Below are 12624 nucleotides of genomic sequence, written 5' to 3' on the forward strand. Positions count from 1 at the left end.
TAAGATGATTAGAAACTGAAATACCCATGTTTAAAAAATAGAATATGTACACTGAAATACCTCCAGAACAAAAAGGTCGCTTAACAAAAAGGCTGATCTTGAAAAAAAAAAAACAGAGACAGACAAAATGATAGACGGAAATAAACGGAGAGTGTAGAGTAGAGGAGGAGAAGGCTTGATGGGCAGCTCTGCAGCAGATTCACAGTTAGCTACAGATGGGTCACAGTTGAGATTTCAATCTGCAGCGTTTAGTTCCAGCCTGCAGACCGCCACACAAACCATTTTGGATCCAAACAATAAAAACAAGTGGAGAGAGGAAAGAAGAAAAATACGAGGACATTTTTCAAAGTTCTGACGGAAACTGTCACTGGAGCGACCTTAACTTTGTTCCCCAGTGGCGTGGCTATAAAAAGAGAGAAGGGTTATTGTGGGGTTCACCAAGCCTTCAGATAGTCCTTCAGACAGCTTTACCCTCAGCTAACACTGCTTCCACATCAATGAGCTGAACCGTGCCCCCTCTCCTTTAAAGGTCCCCTATTATACAGGTCTCAAGATATATACAAAACATGTCTCTGATTGGCTGAAACACCAACCAGATCATTGCAGCATCCCATAATCCCCTCTGTTTCAGCCCTGTTTCCAAAGTGCTGATTCTCTGTCTGTTACTTTAGAAAATGAAAATAAGGAGCCCCTCCCCACGCCCCTCTGAGAGAGATTTGGTTAAAAAGAACACAATGGTGCCCTAGGAGGAGATTCAGGTGATAAGGGGGGGGGGGGTTACCTTGGTTGCTGATTGGCTAATGGTTACACAAGCCAAAACATCGTTATGACATCATAAAGTGGCCAAAATCTGATCAGCTCAGGTTTTTATAGAAATGGATCAGGACAAAAAGAGAGAATCTTTCTTCCTGAAACTTTCAGAGTCTCTTTCCACAGAGGGGACACATGTTGATGTAGAAGAGACATGAAGAAGAGGGGACACATGTTGATGTAGAAGAGACATGAAGAAGAGGGGACACATGTTGATGTAGAAGAGACATGAAGAAGAGGGGACACATGTTGATGTAGAAGAGACATGAAGAAGAGGGGACACATGTTGATGTAGAAGAGACATGAAGAAGTGGATTTTGCACAATAGGTGACCTTTAACTAAAGAGGGGAGGCAGCACGTAACTAACGGTGTGAATCACACAGTAAATAGTACCTAGTAGCCAGCCACCTCTCACATTCTCACAGCAAAGTGCAGGTGAAGCTAAGTCGCTTCAGCTATACATTTACAATCACAGCTTACTAGAAAACCCAGAGGCATAGCAGCCCCCGGTGATTGCCAAATCCATTTAAGGCCTTTTCTAGGCATCAGCGTGCCTGTACCGCTACAACTCATTAAACAGTCAAATCGTCTCAAAGTGACTCGTGAGATTAACACAACAATATCCCACCCAAACCTTCCTCACTGATTGCAAAACCCTAAAACATAAAAAAACTAATATAGACTGATACTATCCATCTAATCTCTGCAAGTCGACTTTTTAATAAACTGACCTACAGCTGAGGGGCGCACACACTTATAATTAATCTCTTAGAGCAACAGAATCTCCGTTGCAAAATACAATATGGCTGTTTTCAATTAAGACTTGTGCATTGAAGACCCTGATGGCCCATTGTATGCAGGGAGTACCAACAGCATCCCGTCAGTAGTCACCAAAATATCCACAAGTTCTAACGCATGCTAGCATCATCATCTTTATAGCATCACATATACTATATCCAGGGAAATAAACCTCTTACTTTTTAAAAGTGTAAAGGACTCAAAGCTATGTTCTGACACAGAACAATAAATCAATTTAACAGTTACATCTAATCTCTCCGTTTGACACAAATGCACACGATAATGACCCATGTCTCGGTACCAGTCCCACTGTAAAGCTTATAAAAACACTCAGATCCAACACACCTCTCGCTGCGGGGTAAAGCTGTCTGAAACCTGGGCGCTGGTAGCTTTGAAGGGGTTTCTTTTAACGTTTCATAACAACTAATCCAACGTGTGAAATAAAAATAACTCCTGAAAGTGTGACAAACATCCCCCAAAGCGGCGCGAGCACAGCTGATCCCTACATCCCGTCGTAGGTGAAGCTCTCCATCTTCACAGTCTGTCTGATGAGCAGCTTGGACTCCCGCCGCTCCTCGTTCTTGATGGACTTGTTGATGTCCATGATCTTTTCGCAAATGTATTTGTTCACTTTGGACAATCGTTGCGTGATCTCCGCACTGTCGGCCGTCTCTTGAGACACTCGGTCGTAGAGACACTCTGTGGGAGGAGCCAGTGTGAGTACAGAGAGTTAAACATGGGTTAAACATTGTGGGTTATTTTTTCTTTGTGAATTTGTTGTGTGCAGTTAGAATATAATATACATACTTTGTGACTCCAAAATAAACAATACAAAAGAAAGGATCATCATTTTTTCTCAGGTAGATCAAGATTTGGTTTTAAAAACACATAAAAATATAATTGTATATTTATTATCGTGGTGCTACAGAGACATTCAGGCATATTCAGTATCCTATAAACTCAATAAGAAATCCTTATTTGGCTCATATCCTCCTAAAAAAATTGAACTGATTTGATAAATGAACATTTTAATCATTTTAATATATTTTTCAATGATAATTTAATTGTTAAAAAATAATGTTTCCATCTAATATCACAAAGAATATCGTCAAAATAATCAGAATGACTTTATTTTCCCCAAATTGTGCAGCCGTACTAGTATCTAACAAATATAACTCCATGACTTTAAGGCGGTTTGAAAAAAGGGAATAATGTTTCTGTTCCTGAAGTTTTCCGACTTGTCTCAACTTGCTAAGAATTCCTCTGAGCAGAGATTGATCTCCTGCTCAGTCTTGATTTTTTTGTTTAAAGCCAGGCAGAGGTGGGAAGTAGTGGAGAGTACAAATACTTTGTTACTGTACTTAAGTACATGTTTCTGGTATCAGTACTTTACTCCACTACTTATTTTTCTGACAACTTTTTACTTTGACTTCTTACATGTTGAACACAAATACCTGTACTTTCTACTTCTTACATTTTGAACACAAATACCTGTACTTTCTACTTCTTACATTTTGAACACAAATACCTGTACTTTCTACTTCTTACATGTTGAACACAAATACCTGTACTTTCTACTTCTTACATTTTGAACCCAAATACCTGTACTTTCTACTTCTTACATTTTGAACACAAATACCTGTACTTTCTACTTCTTACATTTTGAACACAAATACCTGTACTTTCTACTTCTTACATTTTGAACCCAAATACCTGTACTTTCTACTTCTTACATGTTGAACACAAATACCTGTACTTTCTACTTCTTACATGTTGAACACAAATACCTGTACTTTCTACTTCTTACATGTTGAACCCAAATACCTGTACTTTCTACTTCTTACATGTTGAACACAAATACCTGTACTTTCTACTTCTTACATTTTCCAAACAGGCTGGTTCCTTTAGTTTGAATGTGTGTTTGGTGGCGTGATCATTATTATTTAGAGTCATTGCGTGCCTATTGATTTGAACACGATCCGTGTATCCATCATTTCCTGGTCTTCTCTAAAGAAGAGGGACCAATGAAAACGTTGTCATGTTGCCGTTGTTCAGCATGGAAACATTCATTTGCTAACAATGACATTATTGTTCTATTAATATAAAGGGAGGTCAGGTACTCTTTAAAACAGCTGCTAGTTATGGGTACTTTTTACTGAAGTACATTTCAAAGCCCTCTTTACTTTTACTTGAGTAAAGAAGTTTAGTCAGTACTTCTACTTTCACCAGAGTATTTTCAAACACCAGTATCTGTACTTCTACTTGAGTAAAGGATGTGTGTACTTTTGCCATCTCTAAAGCCTGTCTCTTACCTCTGACGATCTTCAGTTTGCTCGGGGACAGCGGGGGTTTGGGCAGCGCGTCTTTCTTCTTCTTCGTGGCCACTCCCGTGACGCTGCGGTTCTTCAGGGTCTCTGTCCCCCAGATCATGACTGCCAGGTTCTTTGTGAACTTGGAGTCTCCCTGGGTGCGCTGCAGCTGGTGCCACTTCTCCTCCTCCACCCAGATCCCTCCGCCTAGGTGTACCTGCAGAGAACACCACCTTTAAAAACATGTGCAACCACATTCTGCTGTGAGTGTCTTCTGCATAGAGCCAGAACATGTAAAAGGTCTAATGCAGGAGTGTCCAAACTCTTTTCACAGAGGGCCACATACAGAACAATATACGAAGGGCTGGGCCACTCACTCGAGGTGAGGTTTATCGCCTCATAAGTTCAGTTAAAAGTCAGCAAAATCAAATTATTACTTGAATATGCTTTAAGAAACAAAACAGATACATCACAGCTCTCCAGAGGGTTTCATTTATTTAGTTGGCAGCTCATTCCTTAAAACAGAAGCTTCAGATTGCTGATAATTAGGGGAAATATGAAGAGTATATTTCACGCTTGTTATACAAATAAGTTATTGGGCTTTTTTCTTATCAACTCAGATTTGTTAGGAAATGTTTTCAAATGTAATTGACTGAATTCATTTAAAAAGTGGGCTTCTTAACACATGAAGACTACTGTGTAATATATGTTTACATATATATTTAAGAAGTACAATACAAGACAAGCACAAGTTTAATTTGTGGGCCGTATTTCATTATACTTTCAGAATTCGCTGAGGGCCGATTCAAAATGGTCTAATGCTTCAGTAAGCTACAAGCCATCAAGAAAACTGCGATCCTCTGCTGCTGACGGTTTATTAGAAGTTCCCAGAAACAGCGATAAAAAGAAGTTTGGTGACGCAGCTTTCATTAACTCTGCCCCAAAGCTATGGAACAAAATACCTGCAGACATCAGGGAAGTCTTTAAAAAAACAAACTCATAACACATTTAGCCTTTTAGGAAGCAAACTCCTGCTCTCTGCTGCACTTTCTCAATTTAACTTGTCACCTGATTGGGTGTTGAATTTGCACTATCCGCCTTTTAATGCACAATTTCATCGTTGTACCTTTAAATAATAATAATAATAAAGATTATTATTATATTATTAATGCCTTCTGGCTTTTACCGTTTCAGTTTTAAAACAACAGCCCACATTGCTTTACTCTGCAACACAGTGTCATGCAAGATTCAGACAGTACCTATAAGACATCTGTGTCAGCAACAATCACTTACTTTTAATGTAGTTTCTATGCCTTTATCTGTAAATATGTCACAAACCATTTTAGCAAACGCTTCGTACACGTCTAAACTTCGTCATGCAAGATTCAGACAGGACTAAGAAATATGTCTGGGGAAAACAAATGCCTTTTTTAAATAAACAAACAATATTTAAGTTCCCCAAGGCGCCTGTCACGATAGCACAAACATCAAGTTATTGTATGATACAATGACATCCTTTAAATGATTTGTTTGTGTACAGCTTCGATGACAAAACTATTCTGTTAAATCCAAATTAAATTACGGAGGGTTGTGGATGCTCTGAATAAAAAAACACTTCCCACTTTTGTTCACAAAGGTCCTAACTGTTGAGAGACTTCTGGGTAGTATAGTGCCTGTTGAATACATGACTCGATGTTTAATATTCATTTCAGTTCAATTTCAGTGTTAACAGTGCCCTCAATTTGATTAGTTTATTGTTTCAATCGTGTGGTTTTATAACAAGTTCCTTTCTGTTTCAAAGGGTGCATTTGATTAAGAGGCTGCTATATTATCATGGAAGGAATACAAATGGCCTTACATCATAACTATAACTATTTCTTCAATAAAAAAGGGTTCAGAGTGAAAGGCGTATTACCAAACTGTTACAAAACCTTTAGAAGTTTTCGACTTGCTCGAATTCGAATTGCGAATTGCTCTAGTAATTTCCTAAAAAACAACACAAACAAACAAAGCTTAGACTCAGATAAACACATCTCGTTGACCAGTGGCGGCCGGCCCATAGGGGCGCTAGGGGCGCCGCCCCCCCTCTTCCCACATTAAAAATAAAAAAATAAAAAATAAAAAAAATATATTTAAAAAATATATTTTTTATTTTTATTTTTATTTTTAATAAACAAGGTAAATATTATATAATTGGTATCAGTAAAATGTATAATCTACAATAAAATCTCGTTTAAAATTGTGTTACGATGTCTAAAGTTACTGATAAGTCACATGTTTCCTGCCTGGCCTTGCCCATGTATCATTACTCACTCTCGTCTGGGCGCTATGCACAGCGCCCAGACGAGAGGGCAGCAAGTGCAGCAGAAGCCAACTGTTGCTATCTTTAAACTATGCCGCCGAAACATAATTTCAGCCAATCAGCGTCGTCAAATCTGATGGTCACAGGGCTCCTTCGTGAGCGCCCGGTGCAGTCTGTGAGTTGTTTGGACTCGTATCCAAGGAGACAAAACAGGAAGCTGTCATACACTCTGGAAGCTACCATTTAGCAGCTAATGAAAACTCCGTTTTTTACATAAAAATGGAATTATGGATCATCAATCATTTTTCAAAGTGACAGACACATTGGATTAACCTATGGATTAACCTTCAGCTGCGTTTTTCTCGTTTTTGATCAGAATTGTTATTCTGCAAAAGGTGAGCATATCTCCATGTTTTGCTACCTAAAGCTACGTTGTGTGATGTCTGTATTTGCTTCCCCTGTCGCGAGTTCTGATCGCTCAGTGATGATACTTATATTTCTAGAATCTGTGGAATCTCAGCTTGTTAGCATAAGGTTGTTTGTGCATATCCGATAAGTATATTGATTGATTTATACCTAGAGTGCGTTAGCATTTTTTCGCTCAGGGCTCATTTAGACGTTTCTTGTGAGACTAATGTATTGTTTCGGTAAACATGGTTCATATGATCAGTTAGATGCGTTTCCTCTGAGTAGGACACATGAATAGTTTATTACATTTTAAGAAGCCCTGAGACACAGTTTCGTGAGAAAAAAAACAGGGGAAAAAAGCCCCTTAACAGGTTAAATGGGAATAAAATCAGTGTTCCCAAAGCCCCGGTGTTCTGCAGTTTGTGTGGGCCTACTGTACTGTTGCACAGTTTATGCTGTAGAAACTATGTCCAGGACAAGGTGTTTGGAAGTTTTGGAAGATTCATAGTTAACCACACTGAAGTTATGGAGGTATTGATCAGTCTTCTCATATTTTTAAGCCTCAAATTGTCCTTCCCCCCCCCTCTCTAACATCACCAGAAGTCATCATTTAGGGGGTCTTTTCTCAAAAGTTTTTACCGGGGGAGCATCCCCCCGGACCCCCCTAGTATTGTTTGATCACCATTTCCACAGCCCCACCTAAAATATTTTCCACCAGTCGCCACTGTCGTTGACGTTGCTTCAACATCTTCTTGGGCATGACATTTAACAGCAAAATCAAAGTGGTACAGTTTGTTGATAAGACTGGAAGTAAAGGTGGCAATTTCATTAAAGGAAATGTATGTTTAAACTAAATGTATGCCACAAGTGACGATGAGGGAAACAAAATAACTCAGCCTAAAACTGAATTTGTTACCAAATGAAAGCACAAGATTTTACTGGACAAAAACACATGTGCTGTGGCTCAGTGGATAGTATGATGGACTTCGAATCAGGGGTTAGCAAGTTTGAGTCCCACTGCAGTCAGCATGTCGTTGTGTCCCTGGGCAAGACCCTCCTTTTGATCTGGGACGTTTGTGTCACCAATTCTCCATTTAGGTGGAACATATTTTTTCTTATTTTTTTTTAATGTCATTATAGGGTTCTTCAAATAGTTCTCTATGTGTTTTTTTAATTCATTTTTTTACTTTTATGTATGCACCACGACATCAAGTCAAATTCCTCGTACGTGTCAACCTACCTGGTAATAAACCGGATTCTGATTCTGATTAGCTAAATGTTAAACCAGATCATAGGTTTCTCAAGGCAGCTCCTATTGAGACCAAATAACAAATCCTAAGAAGCACCACTTTCACTAACCAGGATACATGAATAAGCTCAGGCCTGGATTACCTCCTGTAGCTCCATACACACTTCCAGCGCACGTTGCGTAAGTCAAGCCGATTTCCCGCCTATCTAGACGACCGCCCTGCTGTTCTAGGTAAGCTAATGCATCAAGAGGAGGGGGGGGGGGAAGCATATGTGACTTTCTCTTCTCCGCTCTCTTATCACTGTTAAGTCTTTAGGCCGGCATCCAAAAGGCTTTTCCCCGTGCAGCTAATGTGCTTTAGGCTCCGGGCCAGCAGACAAGCCCTTTACTGCCCTTAAGTTAGACAAGATTGTTTTCATCCTCCCTCTGCTCTCGTTTATCTCCCTCCTTCCCTCCATCTCTTCTCCTTCTTTCTGTTGTCCCTCCCTTCCCCTCCCCTCCTCTCTCACTGGGGCTAACCTGTCACTCACTTTAAATTCCTCTCGTGCAAATAATTAATATGGGGTCCCTGATGTAGGACACTTCTAATTTGCAAGTGTTCTTCACGCTTGAAGTGGCTTCAGGCCCAAGAGCTTGTAGTACCAATTCTAACCCCCCCCCCCATCATCAGAGACAGGACGCTGGGTGAGTTGCAGCGGGAGGAGGGGTGAGGATGAGGGTGGGTAAAGAACCCTAACAGGCTAATAAACACTGATGATGCTGACTGAGCTTGTAGGAACAACAATAATCTTCTCAACCTTGCTTACCGGCTAAAGGACTGATCGACTGACGGCAGGTTGCCAGGTTCATGGGAGGTAAGAGGAAACACAGCATTTCCTACAAATCAGTAAACACTTCCCACGGACGAGAGGGGAGGGATACAAGGGAGGGAAGGGAAGTCAAATCAGGACAGAGAGGGGGAGAGGGTGGAGGGATATTCGGTGAATTAAGGGTGAAAGTCACTATGTGTAGTTTGATATTCGACCAGATAAACGGGTTTATTCCTGTTGTATTCACTCCTGTGTTTATCTACTTCTGTCCATATAAAGTGTTTTTATTCATCAAATAGTCGTATGCTCTGTTTATGACCTGGGAGAGGGGTTAGGAGTGTTTGTTTTTGTTTATTGTTTTTGGTTTGTGAACGACGGGGGAGAGGGTGGTGGGATATTCGGGGAGTTAGGGGTGAAGGTCCCTATGTGTTTGACATTCGACCAGATAAATAAAAAGTGGTTATTGTAGTTTTATTCAATCCTGTGTTTTTTTTTATTACTGGACAAATTTCATTCGATTCTATTTCAATGTAAATACTGCAAATAGTTTTCCATCTGTGTTTTTCATTGTTGTTTTACTTGTATGTACGACACCAAGTCAAATTCCTCGTACGTGTCAACCCACCTGGTGATAAACCTGGTACTGATTCTGATTCACCTCTGTCAATATCGAGTGTTTACTTTCATCACAAAGTTGTACTGTATGCTCTGTCTATGACCTGGGAGAGGGGGTTTATTTTGCTTTTGGTTTGTGAATGACTTTCTGTTATCTTTGTGTATGGAAGGTCCCTACAAATAAAGTCTGATTGATTTAAATGATAAAAAGTATATATGACGAAGAGAAAAAGTAGACAAATAAAAAAATTCAGTTTTTTGTTGTCTTTCTAAATTGACAATTGTTCAGGCCTGTTTCACTGACTGACAAACTAATACTGACAATCACTGTTTCAGTGAACATCTGATTCATTTGTTGAGCGACAGCATTGTTTCTAGTTTGAATATTGGAGCTGGGGATTCCCTTTTTCTTCTGTAAGTGATTTAGTTTTCAAGAAATGATGTCAACAAATACAAGAAAGGAAGAAAACACCACCTCGACTACATGGAAGTAGACAAGTGGTGAAGTACAGACCGACGTAAGGGATAATGTGCAGCGACTTGGTCATTATGGGGAAAAGAACACCCGACAGGCTGTTCAGGAGCCCGACGCGAAGCAGAGGGATCTTGAACCCGCTTATTACACGGCCACATTCTCAACAAAGTAACGATATGACTCCCAATATTAATTGACATGCTTTTATAGATTTAGAAAATGTAGTAGGCTATTATTTATTTAAAATGACATGCATCCGCTAAGAAAAATAGTCCGTTGTTACCGTTTGAACTACGTAGCAATGCCAGGAAGTGCTTCGATAGCGTTTTTGACCTTTTTGATTACAGATTTGAAAACATCGTTGCTTGCTTTAAAAGTAGCACAATTCATTATGTCAAAGCATGGGAAGTATCTAGATATCCCTGCCCGAATGCCACAGTAACTGGCAACTGAATATGTTTTGCCGTTTGATGTCTATGTCTGGACCGCTGCGTAAAAAGGAGGGTTTCTGCCCCGTTACTTCTCCGCTGTTTTCTTGTCCCTCTTGTCTTGGCCAAACTGTATACAGTTAAATCGACCAAACTTCTTTCTGCAGATGTGAGCGTCCTTAACAACGGTCAATAAATCCTTGACAGCGGTCTGTCTGTTCTGGATTAACAACGTGTCACGTGTTCTGAATTGACCAATCAGAATCGAGTATTCAACTAAGCCATGTAATAATATGAGTTAATACTAGGGATGTCCCGATCACCTTTTTTTGCTCCCGATCCGATTCCGATCATTTGATTTTGACAATCTGCCGATACCGATTTTTCCCGATCCGATCTTTATGCAATGCATTAAGAGAAAAAAAGGTAACAGATAACGGCTGGTCATCCAACGCGATGAATTCAGCTATCTTGGCTGTTATTTTTTTGGGCCTTTTCACTGTTCTGGGGCAGTTTCTCTTTCCTTTTAAAAGTCTCTGAAAGTGTTGGTTGTTTCAGTGCCGTTACCTGAGTGGCCGCTGTGTACTCGTCGTGTTGTTGTTGGTGTTTGTATTAGATTGGTAGTGTTGAACGTAGCTCTGTTCTTTCCACCACGCGGAACCTCCGCCTTGCAAACATTGCATCTGGCTGTTACACTGCCTTCGCTTTCAATTTTATAATACTTCCAAACTCCTGACATTTTCTCTGTCCCGACTCCCGAGTCACCAGCTGAACGTAGCCTCTCGTTGGCTTACTGCTACTATTAGACACTGCGCCCACTCTGTCGCCAGATTTGAGAGAAATAAGCAACCAGGTCTATGAAAACAAGCCCAAAAGAAGCAACACATACATGATGTTGTGTAATTTTAAACCAAAACTAAGGCCTCAGGATGACTTTAAGACGTGAACATGGTCATTTTTGTTTTGTAACATTAAATAAAATAAAAATATTTTATAAAAAAAAAAAAAAAAAAAATCCCGATCCCCGATTTTTTTCTCCCGATTCCGATCTTTTGAAAATCACGTGATCGGCTCCGATCCCCGATCACGTGATCGGCTCCGATCACGTGATCGGCTCCGATCCCCGATCACGTGATCGGATCGGGACATCTCTAGTTAATACATCTATTAAACTTTTTGAAACGTGATATTTTCTGCATGATGTAGCATCAGCTTCTCCATTGTAGTAATGCATGTGGACTGCTAGTGTTGCCCGCCCCATGAAACTTATCTTAGATGCATCTGTCATCATGTATGAGTCAACACTACTCAAATATTACCATTTGCTTCTTTTGTTGTTTGCTATGAAAAGCAGGCTTACCCTGTACATATTGTACAGTCAAAAGACTTGTTCAAAAGGATTTGTTTGTTCATTTTGCTCAGAACTTTGGACAAGACCAGACAGCTTAAGGGAAACAAGAAAAGCCAGCAAAATAAAGAATGCCCCTCAGCCAAGTGAGACGTACCTTCCCATCGTTGCAGGTGTACACTGTTCTGGGTGAGGGGGAGTAGCTGGAGCTGGTGTTGGCTTCTTCTCGGCACGTCTCCTGCGCCTCAACAATGGGTTCAACAACTTCAGCCTTGATTGTCTGAGTGCCATTGTCATGCATAGGCTCTGGAGAGAGATGAACAAACATTAAACATCATAAAGGAGATACAAGCACTGCATCTTCATCAGAGACTCTTCCTCCCTCACCACATCACTCAAAACCCACCTGTTCAACACTGCATTCAACCTCTGACCATTCCCCCCCTTTCTTCTGTTTGTGTGTTACTCTCCGTCAAAGCGCCCTTGAGTTTCTAGAAAAGCGCTATATAAGTGTCATGTATTATTATCATTATGAGCAGGACCTGTGAACTCACACTTGTTATTTCTTGTTATTGTAAAAGTTATTTGTTTTTGGTTGTTTTGTACACATTTTTGTATTTGTTTAAAACAATGAATCCAATACATCACGGACGCTGATGACGATGACCTAATCTGTTATAAAAATTACACTCGAGGGGGTAGGACCAGAAACGTTTTTAAAGCTTCTTCTTGCCCCTGTTGAACGTGACAGAGAATATTTGAGAATGTATTTATTTGTATTTCTTTTTTGCTTCTCTTTGTTATAATTATTATTATAATCGTTGTTTGTTTTGTTTCTGACATGTTTTTTTACATTACATTACATGTCACTTGTTAGACACTTTTATCCAAAGTGACTTACATACTCAATACTGTGGGCAATCCCCACAGGAGCAATTTGGGGTGAAGTGTCTCAGGGACACAACGACATGCTGACTGCAGTGGGGTTTGAACCTGTGCTCCCTTGATCCGAACACCAACACTCTATCCACTGCGCCACACGCCACATGTTCAATAAATTGACTGATAAAAA

At 40.1% G+C, this 12624-nt stretch overlaps 1 protein-coding gene across 3 annotated transcripts in view; it reads right to left on the minus strand.

Moving 5' to 3' along the window:
• Window positions 1-1076: 1076 nt before the first annotated feature.
• The window catches only part of bend5 (BEN domain containing 5), a 20779-nt gene continuing 9231 nt past the window's right edge, over window positions 1077-12624 (minus strand). For all 3 annotated transcript variants that reach the window (XM_034149717.1, XM_034149720.1, XM_034149718.1), the window contains 3 exons: window positions 11710-11858; window positions 3922-4135; window positions 1077-2308 (listed from right to left, as the gene is read on the minus strand). In XM_034149717.1, the coding sequence (XP_034005608.1) occupies window positions 2112-2308; window positions 3922-4135; window positions 11710-11858 (560 nt within the window). In that variant the 3' untranslated portion in view covers window positions 1077-2111. The remainder of the gene's footprint in view (window positions 2309-3921; window positions 4136-11709; window positions 11859-12624) is intronic.

Source organism: Trematomus bernacchii, unplaced genomic scaffold, assembly GCF_902827165.1.
Source record: "Trematomus bernacchii unplaced genomic scaffold, fTreBer1.1, whole genome shotgun sequence".
Taxonomy (NCBI): domain Eukaryota; kingdom Metazoa; phylum Chordata; class Actinopteri; order Perciformes; family Nototheniidae; genus Trematomus; species Trematomus bernacchii.